The sequence below is a fragment of the Idiotropiscis lumnitzeri genome, chromosome 11 (genome assembly GCF_059441095.1).
Source record: "Idiotropiscis lumnitzeri isolate Australia: NSW breed Sydney's pygmy pipehorse chromosome 11, RoL_Ilum_1.0, whole genome shotgun sequence".
In the NCBI taxonomy this organism is placed as follows: domain Eukaryota; kingdom Metazoa; phylum Chordata; class Actinopteri; order Syngnathiformes; family Syngnathidae; genus Idiotropiscis; species Idiotropiscis lumnitzeri.
This window is the reverse complement of record NC_142401.1, coordinates 12,890,738-12,917,092: the sequence shown is the minus strand read 5'-3', so window position 1 is coordinate 12,917,092 and position 26,355 is coordinate 12,890,738. Positions and strand designations below refer to the sequence as shown.

Genomic DNA, 26,355 nt, shown 5'->3' with positions numbered 1-26,355 from the left:
AGACCCCACCTATACAGTTGTGTATGGTGTACACTGAACAATACTGGCGATTACCAACACGGCACACCACACACATTAAGAATACCTCCAGCGATAATTGCCTGCCTTTCATCGTATCAAGACTGACCTGAAAAAGGCAGCAGAGTTAGTATGTATATAGAGGAAGGTAGAAGAGGAAATGAAAGAAGCAAGACTAACCGTTTTCTTATCTGGTAACTGCATTGCGGTGGAGACACTTCTTGTCATTTTTATTGGGGCAAATGGCATGTTATACAAACACTCAACACAAGCAGTTGCTTCTCTATTTTTGCCCAGCCTCCAAAAAGCTTGGTGTTGACTTCCAAGCAAAAATATTTGTCATTTGTTGTTGAAAAGAATGAACAGGTTCAGAGTTCTTCAGATACAAATGACTTGACTTGTGAATCTTTCGGGATGCTAGCCGTCATTTGACCAATTTTGAGCTCTAACTTGTCAGTGCAAACGCGAGATATGGGAGCTGTATGGTGGCGGTGACCTCAAACTTTGGCAAATAGAGAGCAATGCTTTAAAAATATATAAATATAATAAAGGCTTCAAGCTGTGCATTGGCACAAGCGGTTGAAAATGTATTGCAAAGTAAACATTACAAAAATTGGAAATTACAAACTGCATTTCAAACTACTGTCTTCAAGCGTAATCCTAAAATAAATGACATCATACGTTCCCCCACAAATACAAAGGAATTGACCTTAGTTTTCCAATACTTGCATCAACATGTTCGATTAAGAAAGGCCGGAGGTGAATGCCCGAGGGTCAAGGAGCAGAATTAGAGTGAAACAGGAGGTTACTCGTGCTTTGCCATCTCAATTACATACATATACAATACAATACAATTTTATTTATATAGCGCATTTCACAACAGTTGGAGCTATAACAAAGCGTTTACCATATGCCGTTGTATAAATTAGCATGTAATTAGAACACAAATTAAAACACAAACCCATTTACAATCGATACCAGAATAATCGCAGAACAGCAAAAGTCTCATGTTGAGTCGAAAGCTAAAGAATAAAAATGTCTTCAAGCGGGTTTGGACAGAGATGGGGCTTGCCTAACATGTAACGGGAGCTCATTCCAAAGGGAAAGACCGGCAACAGAAAATTCTCGATCCCCCCCTGAGACTCCGCCTAGTCTTTGGCACCTCCAGCAGCATTTGGTCCACAGACCTGAGGCAGCGGGCAGTTGCGTAGGGCTGGGGGAGCTCAGAGAAGTACACTGGCGCGAGGCCATTTAAAAATTTGAAGACGAAGAGAAGTATCTTAAAGCGAACTAGATTACAACTGCCGCACATCGAAGCATCACAAATACCTCTACGAGTCTTTGGCTCTCAGCCCAACATCTCTCGAGATGACAACTTGCAAAAGTTCATGCAGAAACAGAATGGAATCACAGAGCTGCTAGTAAAGCGGAAGAAGCGATCTCAATTACCATCCAAGGGCATCATTTTGTTGATTAGAACAATACGAGTCCGTCATTCAAACATTTGAACAATCAATAGAGCAGAAAACAGTCAATGATCAAGACAAATTGTACTTCTTGGAGCAATTCACAAGTGGCGAACCTCCGCAACTGCATCCATATGTGTCCAAAGCCGTGGCTACAAGGAAGCAAAGCAACTGCTTCACAAGCATGATGGAGAGGAACTGCAAATGGCCGCAGATCAAGTCTTAAGACGGAAAAGCACTAAATGCACAACGCTGGAAACTTTGCAGACTGTGTTGTCGAAGTTGCCCTATAAACTCAAAGAACGGCGCACTGAAGCTTGCGATATCAAAAGGAAGCGAGGCATGAAGAGCAAGGTTTGTCGACCTGGTGAGCTTCATGGAACATCAACCAAAAATAGTGACAGAAACCCTCTTTGGTGACCTTTTAGACAGCCTCTCAAATGCTTTTGGAAAAGATGGCAAAAGACCTCCAGCCAAGACAAAAAAAAAACCCACTTTGAGCTTTGCAACAAATGTTTCCACAAAAAAGACCAAATGAATTAATGAAAAGAAAGCAAATTCAGATTAAAAAAAAGGAAGTGTCTTTAAGAAGCCATGTATGTACTGTCAGCAAGTTCACACTCTAGTCACTCAGCAAAGCATTTCATCCTAAAATCTAAAAAAAAACTAATGAAAAGCAATGGTTTAGTTCAGGTTGCATTTATTCAACTCAAATGTTCTGCATGGGCATAAACATATGCACTGATAAATATGAGCGCTGACATCAAGCTGAGCAGCGCAGTAAAACATTCATGCTTGGAGAGGTAACTAGTGGTCCCTAGCTGCTGTATCTAACCCTCCAAGCATGAATGCTTAGTCCAGTGTTAGGTTCAGTCCTTATAGGAGGGATGGCAGTGCAAGTACTTCCTGCTTGCTTCCAAGAAAACGCCATTGTCGCATCTCGTCTTGTGTTTTTGAAAAAAAAAAATAATAAATCTGAACGTCCACAATGTAAAAAATAGCAGTAAAATTAAATTATGTAAACTGACATTTTTTTGGTGCTGGCGATACCAGTCATGTATTATTTGGTATCGGATCGATACCAAAATATGCTGTATCTCACGCCAAAGTTTTAAATTGTATTGAATTATCATACAATATTATATTAGATTGATGTTGAATTTACCAATTTAATATGTAAAGGATTACAGTATCACACTGTTTCACACTTTACTCTATTTTTTACAATATTATTCTGGCAACCACAACTGCCATTTTTTTCCGTAAAAACAATGTTGTTGTTGTTGTTTTTTTGTTTTTTTTGTTTTTTTTGTACAATGCTAAACTAGCAACAGAGTCACTCACCATTTCTTGAAACAACCACGTACGAATGGATAAATCTGTGAATCCCCAAACCATCCTTTCCCCTTAAATGCTGTAGGCTAGCTGTTGCCTTCATTCGCTGGTTGGATTGGTTAAATTGGGTAACAACAGATCAAGATAGAAAGAAGACAAGAGGATTTGCCTCTCCAAACAGCTTCCAATTTATGGCGGGTGGGCACAGACCCCCAGTGCCCACCCATGACGTTGAGTCTGGTCATGTCGCGCAAAGGTTTGGGTTGCTTGATTATTCTATATTATTACATGATTGTAATTCAGTTATTCACGGTAATAACAGATAGCAGATAGTAATGTAGACCTCATTGGACTTTCATTTTAAGCGCCCCCTCCAATCTATGAGGAATTACAATTACCTGTGAACTAAAAACTAACTTAAAAGTAAAAAGTCATTTACATACACGGGCGATAAGAATGTAAAGAAACATATTCCACTCAAATGTAAGTAACGACTGTAAAAAAAAAAAAAATAGTGGCTGCCAGGATGGCCGAGTGGTCTAAGGCGCCGCGTTCAGGACCCGGTCTCCCCAGGAGGCCTGGGTTCAAATCTTGGCTGCCAGGATGTCCGAGTGGTCTAAGGCGCCGCGTTCAGGACCCAGTCTCCCCAGGAGGCCTGGGTTCGAATCTCGAATTTCCCCATTGTGGGACTAATAAAGGCAATATTATTAATCTAATATTTTTTGGTGTTGGTGATACTAGTCCTGTATTCACTTGGTATCGGATCAATACCAAAGTATGCTGTATCTCACGCTATTATATTGAATTATGATATAGCTCTATGTTTTTATAACATACATTTTTATAAAATGATAGTTATCCTTTTATTGTTGGGATTTCCAAATGGAAACAGAAAGAAAGTATGACACATGGATTCTGCCAAATAGTTTAGAAAGTTTCAAGTTAACCAACTCCCACGCGACCTTGTTGAATAGATCCCGCCTTCATTTCCAGCCCCTGAAAGGCGACCATGCCCCCTCTCCGTCCCCCCTTCTAGCCCCCACCTCCTCCCAACCTCACCCTCGCCTCCTCTTGTCTCCCGACCAGTCCATCGTGCTTTCTCTCTTTATCCCATGTGTAACGCTCGCCCCGTGGGCTTGCCCTTATCACAGCAAGACCTACTCGCACACAGATGAGGGCCACCTCACGATGAATGAAGTGCCACACGCAACTACAGACTGCTGACGTTACGACCGCCTTTCACAGGTACTATCTCTGCCTTTTCCTTTCGGGCCCACATGCATTTTCCCTCTCCGAGTGATGTGTCTGCACTGCTTTCATTGTTTTGGGATAGGAACACAGGCGTTTGAAGGAGCAGCCGGGCTTTTGTGCACTTGTGCACTTATTCTCGGCGCTAGTTGCCACCTTATGTAGGCCAAAGGTTACTGGCTGCCCAGCAGCAGGAGCGGTTATTTCACTTGTTTAGATTAACATCTCAGCCTGTGCATTCTATTTGGGGGGGAAAATGCATTTTTGTATGCTGTGGCGCATGCTCAAATTGTGTAGCCGATGATAACAGTGAGTAACTGTTGATTAAAAATTTTGCACTAAGAATTGGTGGGGGGAAATGTTTTATAAAGGCTAAATTTGAATGTGATGTAGTGATTCTATTATAAGATGATCAACAGCTGCTCTGCTGTGCATTGTGTGCATGATTTGACAGTCTGATTTTTGCCTCCCAGTTGTGCCAGTCTTGCAAAAATATAACGGTATACCAGGCTCTGCCAAATTCATGATTATTCATTTATTTATTTTTGAGGGTGGGTGAGGCAAATGAAATGGTCAGAGCCTGCTGACAGAATCACATGCTTAGTGGAACGTCACACTGACACATGTTAAGACCGTGTTGAGTCTTGTTTGACGTGTTTCTCATTCACACAAAAGGGTGTCATTTATCAGCAAGTGACAGTGACGCGTAACTACTCATTTGTAGGAAATTGCGAGTCCCTCTTGTTGGCTAATTCTGCGGATTATTCAGGAGAATTGTGTTTTTGCAATGGAAAATGTTTCTTATGATTTGGGATGTTATTTGTAAGGCCTTTCAAAACAGTTGGCAATGAACTGATGATGCACAGACTCAGAGAGGAAAATATCAATAACTATGCAGTTTTGTCTTCAGTGTCTGGTTTTCGTTCATGGATTGAAAGTTATCAATCATCGTGTTCAGTTTCCATCATACACAGAGAAAAGAAAGTTTTGGATCTGCAACAAGCAAAGTTCATATTCTTTGACCTTGAGAGGCCAGTGTCATACTGTAACTTGTCGAGACACTAGAGCAGAGGTGGGCAAACCTTTGTGCTCAATGTATGTGTAAAATTGTTCATTATACAAGTCGATCTGTTGTTGCCTTTTTTACATTTTATCAGTTGACAAGGCCACATTAATTTCTTGGGCAAACCTTATCTGATCCTATTACATAATTACTGATTAACTTCATGTCCATTTATCGTCGTCTTTCAAGTCACTTTGTTAAAGTATAGACTTGCAGTAGTACAGATGACGCCAAGATGATAACACAATACCAAAAATGGATTTTGAATGTGATCCCCGTGTATGTGACTTGAAGGATATGATGGCTGGAGGGAGAGGAACTCATCTCTCATCTCAAAGTGTTCTGCGCTGTCCTTTTTAGGGTCTGCACAGTGGGAAGTTGCCTCCTTCTCGCCAAGTGTCAACAGCATAGGCGGCTGATTACAAAGCTTCCTCTGAGAAGGTTGTTTTCAATCTGCCCTTTCGGATAACAGCTGTGGCAAAACGTGGCCTCTGCGTGTCTGTGACATACTATGACGTGCACTTTGGGATGGCAACATCTGCAGTGCTCAGATGTGACAGCTTTGTGTATTTATATTTTTTCCCTTGAAAAACAAACAGCTTTTTTATTTATGTCAATGGAGCAATGCTGAGTAAATAATTCCAGTTTGCATGGACCAGCGCACAATAGATGTGGTTTTGGACACACACAGTAAACGAAAGCCTCACTGAAATTCCTCAAATAGCGACCCTCAGTCAAGGAGATTATTGTTTATCTGAAGGCCGTAAGCAAGACAGAGCATTAAAAATATTAACTGTATTTTTGTAACATTTTTTAGAACACTTTGCAAAGTGCTTGACAATTGACTGTAAAACAATAAAATAAAAATGTGCATGCACCAACAAAGACAGGAGGCGATAAAAGTGGGCTTTAATATCCATAAACACATTTTTTTAACAGAATTAAACTGAAGTGACTCCACTGGTCATACCAACATGGTAAATGTTTAAATATAATGTGCACTAGAAAATCTACTTTAACATAGTGACAGTTTAACTGGAAGGTTTGAAACAAGTATTGTATTATTTTATTTTAATTTAATTTTTTACAAGTGTGGAGTTGTCAGCGTCCATAGCAACTGAACAGAATTCAAACGCTTGAGTAAAAATGATGAAGTGCGCTCGGTTTCAAAGAAAATATGAATGGTAACGTTGTTTTTAATGGTTTGCAAGTGAAAATGAGTTAGCAATTCAAATTGCAAATGCACCATCAGATGCACCTGGTTGAGCCTGAGGGGAAATTTTCTGAGCTTGTTGGCTGCGCTCCACCTCAAATTGTCATTGTGGTTGTGTGGAACGTACCTCTACGTCAATGCATTGAAAGCACAATAAATTGCTTCATAAGAAATTGTTGTCATTTAACTACAATGATATCAGCATTATCTTTAGCTGCTGTGTGTCTTCTATACGTGGAGATTTCTCACACAAACACGCAGAAAAGATGAAAACTCAACATAGGAAGCCTGTAGGCGGAATTCAAACCACCAGTATCACCAGTATGTTTTTCACCAGCGACGGTATTTCAGGGTAGGCTGGTCAAATGACCAGGAAATGGGAGTTATAGTTTAAAGAGTCAGCCAGACAGCAATCCATGGAGATCCCACCAGATGTTAAAAGTGCTCGTCAATTTGTACTCTAATCCAGTGTTGATTATGACCACACGATTATCGTATCCAACAGCGAAGGTATGAATGCAGTCAAAAAGGTAAAGGCACCGTCGTTCGTGCTTCTGCATCCAATCACTCGGGCGGCCGTCACATGAAGCCTCCACATGGGCCCATGACTGTCGTGCGGGTGACCTCAGAGGGAACGCCGCTTCAACTCTCTTTCAAGTGAATGACAGCACTGCGTGCGCTCATGATTTTTTTTTATTATTATTATTTTTATTTTTATTGTAAACGTCAATATTTATATTTTTTCAAAAAAGTATGTCGATGCAACCTCTTCGTTAGCTGCTTTACACGAATGATTGTTTTGATCACATGCGCTAGATCCGGCGGAGGAGATTATAGAATGGACTGCTTGTCAATGAGTGCTCATCTCTGAGATTTTGGATGGAGACCAATTAAATCCAATACTGTTTTTTTAGCTATTGGACCGCAATTCAGTTACTTTTCCTTTTTCCAATTTTTGGCACCAGATGGGTTACAGTAATCCCTCATTTATGCTGGTGGTCACGTTCATGACCACCCCTGCAATAGACAAAATCCGCAAAGTTAGAGACCATGATATTTTTATGAATGCATAGACGTCACCAACAACAAACAGCACAGTATATGCATTTGAGGTGTAGATATTTTTTTTTTCCTCATGGGACCTCTTTTGCACATTCTACATTCGGACTACCATAACTAGTCATTGATAGTAGTTGGGACTAGTCAACTAATCGGATCATATGCAAATGGAAGCATATTGCACCAGCAAGCAGCCACTCTTCGGCAAGTAGCATTAACTTATAGCTTGAATTCTTAATGTGCAAATGAAGTACATTCGACTTTTATTCAACTTTGCAGTTTGTACCAGCATTCCTGCCATATTTACAGAGGATGGTGTGACTTAAAGTTAAGGCGGAAAGGTTTTTAGCTGTCAATGTTTAGCGCATTTAAAAATGGAGCCAGAAACTCTAAACTATACATATTTGCACTATGAATACAATCAAACGGTGTATCAATACAAAAAGAAATACTAGTAAACGTATTTCTCTCCTCTATGGTTGCATTCTTTTGTGGAGAAGATAGTGAAATCAGATGTGTTATTTTAGGAAAATGCATTTATTTAACTTTTATGTATTGCAAAAGTTACTTTTCTTCACTTTTATGTGTATTTTTTAGTATTTAACTGATGTGCAAAATCAAAATGCGGTATGCAAAAAATGGCAGCAAAATGTCCTTAATTAGGAGGGACTTGGTTTTTGCTCGTAGTATACAATAAGAAACTTGGTTAGCTGTGTTTTTTGGTTATGTGTAGCCTTAGAGGGGTTTGGGTAAATATAATGTCAAGTTGTGTTCCTTTGAGGGCTCCTGTTTACGAGCTCTTGGAACACGTCATCATCTTGAATGTTCTCGATTGTGGGAACGAGAGCGAGAGACAGCGCATGTGCTGTTTGTGTTTTGGAATGGCACGTTGGCAACAGCCTCACAGTAGCTGTGTTTTCGTTGCTAATAAAAGGGAGTTCACTCAATAATGCCTCCGCAGTTCATATTTGTCAGTACAACAAAACATCAGATTTTGTTACATCACAAACATTGTAACCTGCATGTGCTAAGATAAAATAAGTATTTTTTTGGCAAAAGGGTGTCCTAACTTTCAGAATCTCTTGCTACCACGGGTTAGCCGTGGCGCTGCCACAGTGCTTCTGTTTACAACACTGATGACCCGGATTACCACCGCTGCACATGTGCATCACAGACAGGAAGACAGCCAGCAAGAACAACGGGAGACTTGGCAGTTTTGATTGAAACAGCAAAAATAATGATGACGTTGACTAGTAATTCAGATTCGGTTGTCGACACAGTTGTGGCTCGTGACTGGTCGATTAATCTTGGCAGCCCACTACTGCACTTTAGTGTCTGTATTCTGAATGTGTGTATACCTTTACAAGGTGGGTCTGCTCTGTGACGTGGAAGTGACCTTATGAAGAAGTGCTATTGGCAACTATCACTTGGCTAGTGTGGTGTCCGTTGAAGGGGCGTGCTCAGAAAGTGATTTTGGCAAAGCAATTATTTGTCACTCCTAACTCCTCACCATAACGTGAGGTTGCCAGGTCCTGGAAAAAAAAAAAATCAAGCAATGTGATGTGTGAGTTTGGGGCCTCCTCGTTGGTATGAGGAACGAAGCATGTGCTCCAATAGTGTACATTAAATGCCCATATATTTGCATTTCCAAATTTGCTGACCGGTATTCACTCATTTAATTAAAATTTATTTTATTTATTTATTTTTTTTTAGGAAAGTATCATTTGTGTTCTTTTAGTAGTCAGGCCAAAGCCAAACAAATAGTGAAACAATATTTCTTTGGTGCTATCTTTTGGCATCATAGGGCCTAAGAACAATGCAAACGTGAGAGAAGGAAGTTCATTTCATGGGGCCATAGCCTTGGCTTAAAAAAAAAAAAGTACTTTGCCAGGAGATTGTGACATCTGTTGGCAATTAAAAACTTGAATGCACTATTCTATACGCAGCAGGCCTATGGAAACTACATACACATTTGAAAAAAAAAATCTGTTGCTAGACTTTTATTGAGATTTCTGGCTTTTCTTTTCACCTTGTACCCATGGGCATACAGTGGTACATTCCTTTTCATTTTGGGAGTTTTCAAAGTTTGCAAATATTCCATCTTAGTTTTTCATACACCTACATACACATTTATTTCATATTTCTTTTCAAGGAAACGGGGAACCTATTGCTTAAAATCTTGACACGATAAAGAAAAACAGATCCGTTTTGGATTCCCCTCCCAAAAATTTGTTAAGAACAGCTGTCAGACCTTACGCAACAAAAATGTGTTGACCAAGGGACCTGATAGTTCTAACACACGCGTGCACACACACAAAACTCCTCATGTTTGGCTCAATATTAATTAAAGATGATCTAATGTTAGAGTCTTTCAGAGGCAGGCGATGCGTTTTGGACTTGGGCCTTCAATGGGTATTTAAGTGACCTTATAGACCTCTTAATCACACCATCGCATCACAAAATAATGTACCAAAAATGCTGAACAACTATGCGTGACATTAAAGAAGAGATTGAGAGTAATGCCATTTTTACTTAATCAAACCTTTGTATTCCAATATATCACCTCCAAACAACTACAAAACCTCTGAACTACAATATAACAGCTTCCAATCAATATTTAGCAACAGTGTTGGTTGACCGAGCCTCATAAAGTCTAGTTTTCCTTAAAGTGCGCCTAGAGAGTGAATGTTTAATCATGGTGTGACATGATGCACATCGAGTTCAACCAATCACAAGCGTGGTAGAACCAATGAGAGGATAGAGAAACTCACTTGTCACCGGGCCTTCTAGAAGGCGTTGAGCAGTGAATCTGAAATCTGATTGGCTAAAAGAAGAAACAGAGCTTTTCCCTATGCGTGGGCCTATGTGTGCGCGTGTGTGTGTGTGTTCACAATGTACAGTGACATTTGTTTTCCATCTCTCCCTCCTGCAACACACCTGATTCAAATGATCAGGATCATTGTCTAGCTTCTGCAGACTTTGCTGATCATTTGAGTCAGGTGTGATGGAAAAGAGATGGAAAACAGGCAGGACACCGGCCCTCGAGGAATAGGATTGAGGACCCCTGCGATAAAATTGTTCATCCCTATAATGTGCATGGCAACAGATTGAAGCTGAAATCTGATTGGACAAAAGAAAATAACTTTAAGTCCTGCAGCCAAGACACACGCTATGAAATGAAGACAAAAAACTGAAAACAAATTGTGAGCATTGTTGTGTACGCCTGCTAGTGGGCCAGAAGGGAAGGCCTTGAAGGTCCTGATGACACGCCACTGGAATCTATGCGCCACTATGCTGTCAAGGCTTTACTATTAAATCTGTAATTTTGTTATCTGTGGAATTTTGTTTTGACAGTCGAAGACAAAGCTGCATCAATGATGCGGTTGACTAAAGAGCCTTTGACCTCAATGTGTTGTTTTAACTCCATCCATCCAGCCGTTATGCAAGCCGCTTATCCATACCAGGGTCGCGGATTTGCCAGAAACTATCATAGTGCATTTTACTGAAATGAAACCCTATTACAATGGCGGAATGATGAGTAATAGACCGTGACCCACCCCCGAGCACTTGTAGTCAGGTCAAAGTCTGTTCCGATGTCAGATATTCTTTGTTAGGCCGCTGCTGACCTCATTGTTGTCGTTTATGAGGTCACTGTCGTCTATACATCATTTAGTGCACTGTAGTGGCGCACATACTTGCAAGATAATTTGCCATACTCCCACACTAAAGCCAAAGCAGGCGCACAAAAGCAACATTGAGGAGAAAGTCCCTCTGTTGCCAAGCAGCTTTGACCCATTGGTGACCCAGTGCAGCAAGACTGCAGTCATTGTGTTCACAGTGTGAAAAGTTTCATTTCCACGGTCCAACCGAAATGACTATTCTCCGAATGCAAGTATAAAAACAACCTCGCAAAACGACGTTCATCTTTCATCTGGCTGCTAAAAACCAAAAACGATGATGATTTTTCGAATATTTTCGTTCTGGAGTACAGCTGATAAAATGCAGGTTGGGAACATCATCACATGACATACATCTGACTGAACAACCAGTCAAGTATTTCAACACCAGCGACAATTTGTTTCCATCAAGTTGATAGCATATTCAACGTTTAATTATGTTTTTTCTCATCGCATGCATTTGAAATGTGTAAATAGGTGTAGTTCATTACTTATGAGTGTGACGTTGTAATCGTTGTTTCATTTTCGGTGGAAGCTCCATTTTGCTTCCATGTCAGCTGCTGTTTGCCATCATTCCCAGTCCCTCGAGCTTCCTGTCCTCATGCTCAGCTGCGCCCACTTCTCTTACTGTACTAGTATATTTATAACGCTCCACTGTCATGTGCCCAGGTCCAGTTCTGTTAGGTGTTTATTGTGTTTGTTTGTTTTTTTTCTTCTCTAACTACTTCCTGCTTGCACGCTTACCTGCATTTTATTTTGGCCATTTGGGTGTTTTAGACTCCCAAAGTTTGCACCTTCTCAATTTGCAAACTAAGATTAGTCCATCCCACTGATCAACACTGCCTGATACCGCATATTCAATTGAGAAGACATGAAACATTAAAAATAGCGCCCCAAATATCATGTGTACGGTAGGTTTGATATGACACCTTGATGCATGGATGCAATTTCAAGAGTTCCATGCTTCCGCTAATCATAAGATGGGCTCATATTGTTGCAGTGCCATGGAAAAGCCATATGACCCAGAGGTCAAGATCAAGGGGAGCAAGGAGACCGCCTCGTCCGGACCCATCACTGTGGCCAGAGGACAATGGTCCAACAAAATGGAATTTCTCCTTGCGGTTGCGGGACAAATCATTGGACTTGGAAACGTGTGGCGGTTTCCTTACCTGTGCTACAAAAATGGAGGCGGTGAGTTGAAAAAAACACCCTGATTGACAAGCAAGACAAACAACTCGACGGCAAAACAGTTAAATATTGTGAGCTTCGCACTCAAAGTTGTTAAGACCAATCTTCTCTGTGGTGAGAAATGTATTTCCCTTAAACAGGGACTGTAATCATTTTACATTTCATTGTATAGGAGGTTTCTGTGTCTTGTGTATTTTTCCAATTGTGATGATGTTTTTGTTTGGAATATATAATAACGTGTGCCTCTCTTTTTCCCACCAGGGGTGTTCTTTATCCCTTACGTACTATTCCTCTTTACATGTGGCATCCCTCTGTTTCTGCTGGAGACAGCTCTCGGCCAGTACACTAAACAAGGCGCCATTACCTGCTGGAAGCAAATCTCTCCCCTCTTTGGAGGTAAATATCCACTCCCATGACGCACATTTTGTACAACTGAATTAGCTAATAACTACCAATACAAAAGTTGTGAGTGTATTTTTGAGAGGTATAATTTGGACATGCTTGTGTTGTCATTGCTTTGTCCGGGCCAGCAAGATTCATGTCATCTATGATATGCTGTGATGTTGGTTCCTTTCTTTCGTTTCCATTTTGCCACATGACGTGCAATTTGGGAAGGCACTGCAATTGTAGTTGATATTTGCGGGGAAAAAAATTATTTACATAACGATAGCGGTACTTTTTGCCGTGTTTTCTTAACGCACAAAACAAGCATTTCACGAACGTGTCAGTCCGAAAGCATTGTCACACTTGTGCTCTACATATTGCAAGTCAATGAGACCTGAGCTGGGCAATGGACAAAGATACTCTATCTTCTCTCTCCGTGGGTTTGTTTTGTTTATTTGCACCCTTCATTTTCAAGTCTTTCCCTGGAATTCATAAAAGCTGACAATTATTTGGTAATGACGTTCAATGATGTGTATTTTATGATTAACAAGTAATGCAATCCAGTTTTCTGCTCTCGTAAGCCTTTGCGTATGTATTCATGCACACACACAAAAAAATAATAATATTTATTTGTCTTATTTTGTGAGGGGAGTACATGAAGGCACATGTTTTTTAACATAAAACAGGCATCAGTGGTCGTCATTGCGAACCCGTGACCATGCCAAAGTTTCCTTGAGCAAGCTACTGAACCCCCCATTTGCTCCTGATGATGCACCATCAGCCAGTGAATGAGGAGACAGTATCACTTGGAGTGCCTTAAAGGTGGAAAGGCGCCATGCAAGTAAAGCCCAAGCCTAACTACATTCTACAGCGTGAAACCGTGATTTCAAAAGTTCATTTGTCAATTTGGAATATCAATATTTTCTGTGTTTTTATCTCTTTTATCTCTTAGGAATGGGTTATGGAAGTCAGGTGGTAGTTTTATACTCCAGCATCTATTACATCATCATATTGGCGTGGGCATTTTTGTACCTCTTCTCTTCCTTCAGCTCTGAGCTTCCGTGGGCAAGCTGCAGAAACCCCTGGAACACAGGTATGCAATACACACACATTAGTAATTAATATTAATATTAGGGCTGTCAAAATTAAAGCATTAACTCAGGTGATTAATCCCCAAAATTTTAACTCAGTTACATATTTTAACTCAATTAACTCAGTTTGATTTGCTTAAAAAATAATTGGCATACTTTGCAAATATTGCGCCATATTAGCTGTACATCTTTCGCACGCCTCAGAACAAAACATCTTGTTCAATTTACCACTGGGCCTGGCAAACCAACACTGCTGGAGTGTGGCGCTTGTGAGCGGTTTTGAGAAATGTCTCGAAGAAAAATGGTGGTAAAATGTCTCCATTTCGATCGTATTCAAGAATCCAAGAAAGAAAATCCAATAAATCACTTGACAGCACGAAATAAAACACATAAATAAAATGTTCAATAAAAAAAACATTAGGAAGTAAATTGACATTCTACGGACTGAAGTCAGAGGCCACTATAAAAAAAATAATAATAAATAAGCACAAAAGTGTATTTTATGTGCTCAAGAGCCGTTGTTGTGAGGCGAGTCGCTGAGTGCTCATCCGCCAACCTGAAGAAGTCGCTGAAACAATGTATGGCGCACGCACGCGGAACGATAAATGACCAGTCACCTCAGTGCAACTCTTGCAATAAGATTGTATTGTGCAAAATAACACAATTAAACACTTCTGGGTGGATACCGTCGAAACAAAGGAGTTCTCTGTCTTTGATGTGCTCGCTCAGGTGATGGTGGGTTTCGGCCTTCAGGCTTAGCATCACACTGAAGTCCCAATCGGGTTAAACAATAAAATGTCCTTTGACAATACTGAACCCGCTAACAAGTTAAAATAGACCCCAGGTGGTTGATTAACTGCAATACATTAGTTCTCTACACTTGCGTCCATCCATCCATTATCTGTACTGCTTGTTCTCACGAGGTTTGCGGGGGGGGTGCTGGAGCCTATCCCAACTATCTTCGGGCCGTAGGCGTGGTACACCCAGAACTGGTTGCCAGCCAATTGCAGGCCACACATAGACGAACAACCATCCGCCCTTACACTCATACCTAGGGGCAATTTAGAGTGTTCAATCAAACTGCCATGCATGTTTTTGGAATGTGGGAGGAAACAGCAGTACCCGGAGGAAACCCACGCGGTAGCTATGCTTTAAAACTGACCATTTGAAAGGAATGATAAGCTGCTTGGATAATGGATGAAAAATCCATTGTGAAAGGGCCGTCCCCCCCCATACATACCGACCCTAGGCGAATTGTTGGCGGTCCACTAATTGCATATGTGTCTCAACCGGTCTTTGACGCCCTAAAGCAGGGATAGGGAACTGAGGTCCATTGCGCAATGGCAATCAGCACTCAGTGTGCCGACCTGGGGCACATTAATTTGCGGTGCACTTCTGAAGGTGCAGCTGCGGGAAATGTTCAAATTTCATTGAATGGTCAAAACATGGCCTTATATGCAACAAATAAAGTATCATTGTCCATCTAACTACAGAATAAATAAATGATATTCTATAAGATGACAGACAAAATAGAATATCATTCCACGTTTTGTGATATTTTCATATAGTGGTGTCTCGTTTGATTTATTGAATTGAAACTATGTGCCATAGCTCAATAAAGTTTATGTATCACTGCTTTGCCCTAAAACATGTTTTGCGCCACGGACCAGTCGAGACAAGTATATGCAATTTGCAAAGCGTTAGTAATGCGCTGTTGGGCGAATTCTGAATAAACAAAATAGCTTCAAGTCATGGCTGCCAATCAACTGCGTGTTTATCTCCACGTTACTGCCTCTTTTTTTCATTTATTGGCGTATTCTATTTACTTGCAAATCAAAGACGGAAAAGCTGGACTCTGATTGGCCGCCTTGTCTGATAGAGTAAATATGCTCACAGCTAGCAGCTGGTGGCGTATGTAAGCGTTCCCAATCCTAATATAATAATAATAATAATTATCCAGCCATACTTCTGTACCTTGCGGAAGTTAATCGACGAGGTGCGGGGTTGGCTGATGCTCTGTGAATAAATAAATAAATAAAAGTTGGTCTGTCTCTTTACAGCCAAATGGGTCACGGACCAGTACTGGGCCGCGGACCGGTGGTTGGGGACCACTGCTGCAGATTGAGTTTAATGAGTGTATACGCTGTATTCTGACTGTCTTTCCAACAGAAACGTGTGTGGAGTTCAATCAAAGACGTGTTCTCAACTGGACTGTGACAGCAAATGCAACTTCCCCCGTGAGGGAATTTTGGGAGTAAGTTCAAATGTTTAATGAAAAAAAGTACAAGAAGCGCCTGATGTTAAAAAAAAAGTGCGATCCACAGGAGAAGAATACTGAACTTAACAGCAGGTCCAAATGAGATTGGCGGTGTTCGATGGGAGTTGGTGCTGTGTCTACTTTTGTCTTGGATCATCTGTTACTTTTGCGTGTGGAAAGGAGTGAAGTCTACAGGAAAGGTATGACTTTAGCGTGTTTGCTTCTTTTGCAATCTTGTGATTAATTTCAGTTTCATCAGGGGTTTTCATCTTGTGATCATCTGGCTTTACTTCCTTACTTACCAAATATTGCTGCATTGAAGCAGACGTCCAAATACAAAGTATTTGAAACCTAGTCACTATATGTCACCAGTCACTGTCAATAGATTTGTCAAAGGGAAAATTTAGTTTTTATTGATTGGGATAACATTAAAAAAAAAAAAGAAAAAGAAAAAAAAAGTGCTCTCAATAATCTAAATTTCAACTTGGTCTGACAGGTTGTGTACTTCACTGCCACATTTCCGTACGTGATGTTGGCCGTGTTGCTCGTTCGTGGAATGACGCTGCCCGGAGCCATAGATGGCATCAAGTTTTACCTCTACCCGGAACCATCTCGCCTCGCTGATCCGCAGGTATGATACTCTGAACCCTTTCAACTTCATGTTAAACATCAAGACAGTTGCCCAAAATAACTAAGCCACAAGTGAATTTTTGAAATGGTTGACCCTGTGGTTCGAGGTGTGCATGGTGGAGTGGGAAGCAAAGAGGCAAGACCATGGATTAGGACGAACCTCGTAAAAGAATTGATACATTTTTCTGATAGCCTACTAGCGGTGAAGAAATCATTCTACAAAACTAGAGTCATATAATTAAAGCGTAAAGGTGAGGACTGCTGAGGATCTTACCAAGTTAGAATTTAGTACATGTTTCAAAAACAAACACCAACACAATATCACACCATCATCTACATGAACTTTAGAATGTTTTCTTCTGGTTACTCAATCATCACCCAAAAGTGTGTGTGTGTGTGTGTGTGTTTTTTTTTTATCTGATTAACAAATGTTAGGTCATTACAGAGACAGCAGTTACTGGCGTATTGTTGCATTTAGGTACATGTTGGAATTTTTAATTTATACATCCATGCATTTTCTTTAGATCTTGTCTAAATTAGGGTGGCAGGTTAGCTGGACACACAATGAGAGAGAGAGCGAGAGAGAGAAAAGACAGAGAGAGCGCAAGAGAGTGAGGAGAGAGAGAGAAAGCAAGAGAGAGAAAGCAAGAGAGAGAGAGACAGAGAGAGAGAGATAGCGAAAGAGAGAGAAAGCGAGAGAGAGAGAGAGCCATGCAAAGAGTTTGGAATCCCTTTAATAATTGATTCCATGTTGGCCCGAATTTGGAATCACTTGTTAAAAATTACGCCGTTGTTTTACCATTCAGTATCTTCATTCACTTCACTTTTGTCTCCTCTTACTGAGCTTCTGTTGAACAAACAGCATTTATTTTTGTCCCTGTTTGTTGATGTGGACGTTGAAAAGAAATCATTAGGCTGCATCCTAGCCAAACAATCGAATTTATATGTTCATCATTTTACCTTTAAGATACACTAACTAGCATTTTCCACTGACGCCATTGTTTAATGTTTGCCACTGACGACTTTATCTTGCAGGTCTGGATGGACGCTGGCACGCAAATATTTTATTCCTATGCTATTTGCATCGGCTGTTTGATGGCGCTTGGCAGTTATAACAAGTTCAACAATAACTGCTACAAGTAAGTTGACATAAAGCCCATTGTGTCAATATATGACACCGGAACAATGTTATGACATCCAATACAAGGGATTCATCAAACATTCTGCCTTTATGTCCTGCCTCATGAGTTAATTATTTAAAAATACTGTTCAGAAAACTCCACATTCAAAAGTCTCTGTGGGCAGTTGTAGCAGACTTTACTTGAGGGCCAGTGAGGGTCAATCCCACATACTACCTCGGCAAAGCCTGATACGTAAACATACTCCTGTTTAAGTAAGCATTGCGCAAAGCCACGCCACGGTTCTGTTTCAGGAACATAATTAGCCTTAGCAAAAAGAGTAGAGCGCTGTATACAGAACTTGACCCACTTTGCAAAGTTTGCTCACTCCAGAAACGACACAAAGCCACCGAGGAAACTGAGGAAATGGCAAAATGATAGCAATTTAAAAAGTAAAATCAGCCAAAAACAACAAGCAGAGGAGCGACAGGAAACCATAGAAAACAATGCGAAAAGATCTGTAACATCACTTTTACGCATTTCTTATAGGAAATTAAAACAATTGCTGTTTGTTTTGATGGCCTATCAAAAGTTGTTCTCTTTGAATGGCTCTTTTGTTTTTCTGGGGCTGGGGGCAGGAAAGCAAGAAATGTACTTTGAGTAAGAAAGTAACAACAACAAAAAGAGTATCAACAAAACTAAGCAGCTCTGAACGATAATCACAAAGTTGAGCGTGTAAGTGTGAAGATGTAAGATAATGGCGAGCACCTCTGCATTACACTTCTGAAGTTTAAGATTCGAATCTCAGTGACAACTTTGCTGTGTGAAGTTTTCTCTTTGCTTCAGTGGAGTTTTCTTTGAGTGGTCCGGCTTGCCCTGCAGCACCACTGTCAACCCCGCCTCTCACCCTAAGATTGGCTCAAGATCAACCGCAACCCTTGCGAATATAGAAAAATGCAAAGATGGAAATTTGCCACCATTTCAGATGAAAATACAAATTTTGGCTCATGTTGATATTCCCAGCAGTGTATTGTTATTAATCAAAATAGACTGTGACAGTTGTCTGGACATGACACGAAACCTGCTGTGGCCCACTGGGATATAAAAACGTACTAAACACAAAAACATCATGGTTTCGCAATGATAACATTAGTACAAGTTTTTTGTGACGCTAAATTTGACTTAAGTAGCAAAGTTCAACATGTGTTTTATGGTTGCTCTTTTTAGAGACTGCGTCTACTTGTGCCTGCTGAACAGCGGGACCAGTTTTGTGGCCGGTTTTGCCATCTTCTCAGTTCTTGGATTCATGGCTTACGAACAGAACACAGACATATCCAAAGTAGCAGAATCGGGTAAGACGTCACGCATCGTACCTGTGCGGGAATGCGACTACAGCATCCATGACGGCGCACTCAAACAAAAGGATTGTTTTCTATCGCAGGTCCCGGACTGGCGTTCATCGCTTACCCTCGTGCCGTGGCCATGATGCCGTTTCCACAGATTTGGGCCATTTTCTTTTTCATCATGATCATCCTGCTCGGGTTGGACAGTGAGGTTGTGCACTTTTTTTTTTATTGTTTATCACATATGCTAATGGTTAGGTGAGGATAGACCTCACGCCACAACATTAAGCGTATTGGAATTGAATACCAGTAAACACCTCGTGGACAATGACACTCAAGATGATTCTTGTAAAGGCACAGCTATTGTGCAGGTGCACCTAATGGGTTTAATGAGCACAGGCGTACATCAAGGGCAAGTGGTGGTTTAGGACAGGTTAAAGCGGGGTTGGCCAAAGTATGGCCGGCGGTCCACATCAGGGTCTTTCCACTGAACATTTACAGTATCAACAGTCCTTTCAAAATGATCATTTTGTTGTTTTTTTTTTCCATCCATCCGTTTACCAAATTTGTTATCCTCACTAGAGGCGCAGGCGTGTTGGAGCCGATCCAAGCTGTTTTCATCCAAATCTTGTCACCATCCACTCAAAGTAGCTTTTTGTTTTTTTTCCCCTCATATTTTTGGGGATAAATTCTTATTGATCTTTTTTGTTTTATTAAATAATTTGGTAAACAATATATTGTGAATTAGAAAATACAATATCAATAAACTAGATAGTTATATTATTTGAACAAAAAGGGAGAATGAATTTGACACTTTTTATCACATCTAAACTTTAAGCTCTTCATCTTCCCGCAATGACGTCTATGCCAATGAAGCACTCTGAAGCAGCCACGCAAGCATGAAGCACATGTCCACATGCTGGCCTTCTTACCGCATTCACAGTGTGTGACTGTCATGTTTAGCACTAACAATTGTTGCTGTCAGTCAGCTTGACTTCTTCTGGATAGTGTACATGTAAATAAGCATATATACTCAAGGCAAAAAAAAAATGCATCAAGCATTTTTTTTTAACATAGGTACTTAAATTATTCAATGTTTAATGCACGCATGACAGGATAAATCATCTTTGAAGAGTCGAATGCTCGCTGGCACATTTCTATCGACCTATTGCACAGAATTAAGATTAAGTCAAAAAAAAAAAATCATTGTAATAAAATGTTCAATGCGCCTTCACTAGTCCACACATGGCATTGTGATTAATATTGCATTTTTGGAATATAAATTAAGAGGCAAAATCCACCATTTTGTAATTTCTGTCAACTGAAAATGACATTACAGTTGCTCAAGGATCAGCTAACGACCAATCATGGCTCAGCTTCAGAAAACAGGTGAGCCTCCATAGAACACATTCTTGTAAAGAAAAATTTCCCTTTTTAGGTATTTGGGGACATGCAGATGAAGTTTAATCAAATTTGTACAATGTGGGAGAAAATGATACAGTGCGGGAAATTTTAAACTTCAATGGAGGGAGACGCAGGGTAGCCGTACACCTGGATAAACCAGCTGTCTGTTTCAAGCGTTGTGAATCTCTGGCAAGCCAAACAAACAACAGGCAGATGGGGGTCACACTGCAAAGGTGGCTTTTATGGCAGTCGTAGTCATTTACTGGAGAAAGTCTGAGACCTTTTTAACCGCTTTTGTGACCCTTTTAAAAGTCATAACTTCTTCAATTAATAATATATTGACTGAATGTAAACGCTGTTTTGTTCCTTTAATCTAGCTCTTTCCAGGGAGTGACATTGGACTTGCTGGAAAAAGATGTTTTAATTTTGTTTTCACATACCTACATTAGGAATGAGGCCTTAGACTCTTAGCAAGCAGAAGCCTTGCTTACCAGCGCTCAACTCATCCAATGGAAAACACTCACGTCATTTTACGCATGTATTTCCTTCTCCTAATTAAAGGGCAACGCATTAGATCCTGATATGAGTAAGTTAATCATTGTTTTAGATGATTTTCACATTGTAGGGAGAGTGCCTGTTTGGATCACGATTCGCACCTGACAAGTCTACTTGATCATGTATTAGAAATATGCGCCACCTTGTGGCGGAAAGAGCTATTACCCCCTAGCAACCATACATTTTATGTGGCTTACTGATGGATTTATGAATCAATATTGTGCTATGAAAAGGAAAATCTATTTAAGTCGTTTGATTAACTTTTTTTTAACCCTATCCCGTTAGCATATACATACTTACTGGCTAACTTTATGTCGCTGATTGGAAAGAAGGTACTCAATTTCTTAAATGGTGAGGGCGGGGCGATTCATGCTCGACGCTAAAGCGTGTCACGTAGTGATGTTTTTCGCCACACCCCAAAAATAATTTGTGATTTGTGAGTTCTGAGTCTTTGCAACTAAAGATTCAAAAGTAAAAATTTCGAAAAGTAATCAAATCAGTCAATTGTATGAAAATGTGTGCAGTATTGTAACATATATGTCTCTCCTTCAGTTTGTAGGTCTGGAAGCACTCGCAACCGGTATTTGTGACCTGAAACCTTCCTTCTTCCACATTGGCCACAGACGCAAACTACTTCTCCTCCTCATCAGTGTTATCTGTTTCTTCATTGGCCTTATAATGGTCACTGACGTAAGACAGAATTATGTTTGTTTTCTGGAGTTGATTTATCCTTCGATTTGTTCATCCTAAAGATGCCTCTTGTTGCACCCACAGGGAGGATTGTACATCTTTCAGTTGTTTGACTATTACTGCTGCAGCGGAATGTCTCTTCTTCTTTTTGCCATACTTCAGTCCATATGCGTTGGATGGGTTTATGGTCAGTAGATTTCGCATTCGAGCGGCTCCTGCATTGTTCATTCAAACGTGCTCACCATCATTTCACCACGTGACCGCAGGAGCAGATCGTTTCTATGACAACATCGAGGACATGATTGGATACAGGCCTTTACCACTGATTAAACACCTCTTGAAATATGTCACTCCAGTAATCTGCATGGTGAGTAAACATTCAATCTGATTTGCCACCTGAAACAGAATAATAGTTTACTCTGTTAAAGATTAACTTCACTCTCACCGACCTTGATTTTAAGATAGTGGATTAAAAAGGCCCGGCCACTTCTAGACGAAAACTATCAACAACCTCTGGCAGGTTTTTCAAGTTCTGAGAAGCTAGATGTTGCTATGCGGGTTGAAATGAATGTCTCCAGTTGGTATTTTCTTAACATTCTTTTCTCTTTTCTCTTCAAAAACCGTTATAGTATTCAGTCAGCAACTATTGTGATCCTCCTCAAAAGATTCCCATTGAATATAAATTGCTTTCACATTTTGATAAACATTGACATTAAAAAGAGATTCGATCAAGTTAGATTAGATTATATTTGATCAAATTAGATTAATTTAGATTAGATCAAATGTGATAGGTTCCAACTCACCTGCAACCCTAATAAGAAAAAAGCAACTCTTGATTGCAGCCAAGAACTGTCGTGCACTTCATTTTGCCTAAATTGTGTCAAAATGGGATCAATCAACAATCAACCAACTTTACCAATAAATTACTGTGCCCTTTCCTCAATAAATTAGCTCATATTCACTGTACCTGGATGAAAAAAGGTTAGATAAATAAATAATCTAGCAGGCAGGTTTGAGACACACAAAGCAATGATCAATAAGTATCCCCTGCTCAATGAAAAGCATGAATGGTACAATATCTCCAAATGTTCCTTTTCTCCCAAAACATTTTTCATATTTGGAGAAACGTGTGTGTTTATTATGTACATATTAAGACATTATTAATGTTGACCAGTTCATGAATGAATTGTTAAGAACGCATGACTGTAGCGCCACCTGGAGGGTAATTGATGTATAACCATTGCGTAGGTAAGAAAAAGGGGGTGTGAAACAACCCTTTTAACATGTACTTGTATTGTATAACAATTACAAATTATTTACTTCCCACAGCCAATACAGAGCAGACATAAGACATGGTGATTAGGCTGTCGTCCGAGTCCAGTATTCTCATTGATTAAAAATTCTCACAGTGCAAATCTATTTTCGGAATGAATACCTTATAGATTGATACTAGTATGTGTAAAAAATATATATATAATATGATATAAAAAAATACAATTGAACAAAAAAAAAAAATCATTTAAACAATGTTCTTACTACAGACATACCCAGTGTTTGATGTATAGTTGTTTAGAATGTTCTCGACTATTAAAATGATGCGAGAATCCTTGGCACAAACGTGCTAGTTTCCCTAAAGCTTCAAGTTTGATTGTATCCTTCGTTGGCCTTGTTAGAAGATACTACCTAAAAGTTGCAGTTAGCTTTTTGGTTAGCTGTGTGTTTGAAGGACAAAAGGAAGATTACATTTTCCAATCTGTTACAAAGTTTTTAATTAATATGAACAGTATTCAGTTTCTGATCCCACGTTGAAGCAGCCGCCACGAGAGCTTCGGCATCTTCAATGAAATATGTGCTGTGCTTGATGTTTTTATTTTCACGGCTGTTTTCAGGGAACATTTCTCTTCTCCTTGGTCAAATACAAACCTCTGAAGTTCAACAACAGCATTGAATATCCGTGGTGGGGTTATGCTCTAGGCTGGTGGTTCACTCTGTCTTCCACACTCAACGTTCCTATATGGATGGTGTACAATCTGATTACCACACCCGGGACACTTCGCCAGGTAATATTCAGATTTGATTTGTATCAATTATAATAATCTTACCCCTTTGATCGATGCTGTCGCCACAAAATGATTTTAAAATAATAGTAAACTGTCGACATTCTTTCTTGCTAGCGGTTTGCCATCCTTTGCACTCCATCCGAAGATCTTCCGACGCCAAAATCGGACAAGAAAGTATTCCCCCTCCAAGACTTGACGCACAAATCAGATGTCATGTTGTGAAAACATCGGACACTTCCATTGAACACTGTGAGGCACAACTTTAAATATCTTTACAATGCCAAAGCTGACATTCACGACCTGGTTTTCTCCTTGCAAACCAAGCTATACCATGCAAGGTTAGAAATATAACCAATTATGGAGTCAGTGCCTCATTGTTGGTCCATTCCTATCCTCCAATAGTTGATGGTTTACATAAAGGGAATTAAAAAAAATCATAAAAAAAAAAAAAAAAGGTTTTTAAATTTTGCTAAAAGCAACTGCAATTATGAAAATGATGTGCGGTGCTTTGAAACTTTTGGACTTTGATAGGATAAAATTGTTTCTGCTTAGCTACCGAGGACAATAACATAGAACCCGGCTAGCGCCCCAATAATAGCAAATCCATTTTTATTATTCTCCTATGAAAAACAAATTCTTTGTTTGCATTAAGTGTATGTGGAAATTGACATACAGATGAACTGTTTGTCAGTACTGTACAACCTCGAAAGTGGAATAAAACTAAAATATTGAGTCCTGACAAACGGATCTTGAGTGCGCCGCACCCAAGTAAGCCAAAAGCAGACTTTGCAGATTCTATAAAAGTGCCTTAACCCTTTACATTTTTTGGTAGAATATGAAATTGCACCAAATTATCACCAGAAAATATTTTCTATTTTATTAGATTATTCTTTATAATAATATTTAAAAAATTGTGCAAATTCTCATCCAAATTGGTGTATTTGTTTTTCACAGAAATCAAACAAAACACAAGGGCAAAAACATTAGCTCCTTGCCAGGGGTAACTACACGTACAATTGCACTCGAGGCGAGTTCCTTGTTGGATCTGTGCCATAATGTAGACCTTCTTTCAAATGCCTGATTTCTCAGTTTAATTTTAGACAAACCAAACAATCCAGTGGATCGGCAATAGAATTTGAACGTTTTCTTCCATGGCCATTGCTCCACTCCATCAAAAAATTGAATGGAACTTGGTTGCGTCCATCATGGAAGTAAACCACACTCAGAACATGAACACTATGTTAAGGTAATAAGTTGATGTAGTGGCTTTTACACTCTCGAAAAATGTTTTAGGAAACCACAAACACCAAATTCAATCTTTACATATGGAAGTCTGCCAACGAATGTTTGTCATATCATCTTTTATCAAATATATATGTGGTCCAAACACTGAAGGGCTCCAGCTTCTTTCCAAATTGCGCATGGTCCACCATTACTGGGGAAGAACTCGTGGTTGTCTGAGAGGATATATTTGTAACCATTAAATGGATTTTATATATCGCTATATATATTTTTTTAATTAAGTTGTATCGTTACGAGATTTGAGGAGATACGGAATACTTGTAATGGCGTTATGTAATTGGGATTCGCAAAAGCCGGCTGTATTCCGCTACAGTTACAGAAAAAAACTTGTAGTCAAACTACAGGTACATTTTTTTTTTTTAAATGTTTATTACGCAGGATTATAATTTTAATGTTGTTGACTTGAGGAGCCCTTGGCCGCTTTCAAGTGAGCGGAACAACCTTCTTTCAACTTAACATCGTAACATGAGGTTAAATTGCCCCAAAATTGCTCAGTAGGCCAATGAGCAAACCGGGTGATCATTTCTGCCATTTGCTTACCGATAAATGCAAAAGTTGCCTTTCTAAGCTTGACTGGTGTTATTTTCAGTCCTTAACACACGTTGGATCACGAGAATATTTTTTAAAAACAATGTTATGAAGTTAGCTCAGTGAGCTAGTGGTTAGCACGTCTGCCTCACAGTTCATAAGTTCGGATTTGAACCCTGGGTGATCCGGCTTCCTCCTGCAGTCTAAAAGCATTCTCTCAAACATATCTCAATATAGATTTCTTGATATTTAATTTCTCGTTCTCTCTTGCACATTCTTTATTGACTTACCTCACGGACTCATTACTGGCTAAATTTCTTTTAACAGGTAACTGTGTCGGAATACATTTTTAAAGTAATCCTACCAACCATGATTGTTACAGTTTTGTTACGGTCTTGTTTTTATGTTTATTAAAGTTAAAATGATCTTACTGATTTTCTTGGAATTTTGTAAATGTGACATTTTTACATGCTATCTAATTGATATGTGTGATCTTAGTATAACACTATGGTGCTGTGATAAAAAAAAAATTATGTATCAGAGGGCTGGAACAAAGTATAGCTTATTTAATTTGCGTCAGATATTGAATGAATTGATGCATTTAATGACAGTGTTACTCATCTTCACAATGTATGACGGAAAATAAATTCTTACCTTGTATTCGTTTAACTAACTTGAAATAAATATTGATATGGGTTGGCCATTAACATCATTGATCCTGTGGTC

At 39.7% G+C, this 26,355-nt stretch overlaps 1 protein-coding gene across 1 annotated transcript; it reads left to right on the top strand.

Annotated features, from left to right (window-relative positions):
• Positions 1-3,874: 3,874 nt before the first annotated feature.
• Positions 3,875-26,345, top strand: LOC148327560 (sodium- and chloride-dependent GABA transporter 2-like). The gene is made up of 15 exons (XM_088308223.1): positions 3,875-4,064; positions 12,080-12,270; positions 12,529-12,663; positions 13,604-13,744; positions 15,912-15,996; positions 16,067-16,199; positions 16,496-16,630; positions 17,665-17,768; positions 18,975-19,099; positions 19,189-19,301; positions 21,602-21,739; positions 21,824-21,926; positions 22,006-22,106; positions 23,629-23,799; positions 23,914-26,345. Exons 1-15 carry the CDS (start codon positions 4,012-4,014, stop codon positions 24,019-24,021), a joined length of 1,836 nt encoding a protein of 611 aa, XP_088164349.1. The 5' UTR covers positions 3,875-4,011; the 3' UTR covers positions 24,022-26,345.
• Positions 26,346-26,355: the final 10 nt, after the last annotated feature.

What these genes read in the sequence shown, in the direction of transcription:
- LOC148327560 (XM_088308223.1), top strand. Translation starts at nt 4,012, where the DNA reads ATGAAGTGCCACACGCAACTACAGACTGCTGACGTTACGACCGCCTTT. An exon ending in GTTACGACCGCCTTTCACAG is followed by an intron (nt 4,065 to 12,079) that starts GTACTATCTCTG and finishes ATATTGTTGCAG; the next exon opens with TGCCATGGAAAAGCCATATG. An exon ending in CTCGCCTCGCTGATCCGCAG is followed by an intron (nt 16,631 to 17,664) that starts GTATGATACTCT and finishes TTTATCTTGCAG; the next exon opens with GTCTGGATGGACGCTGGCAC.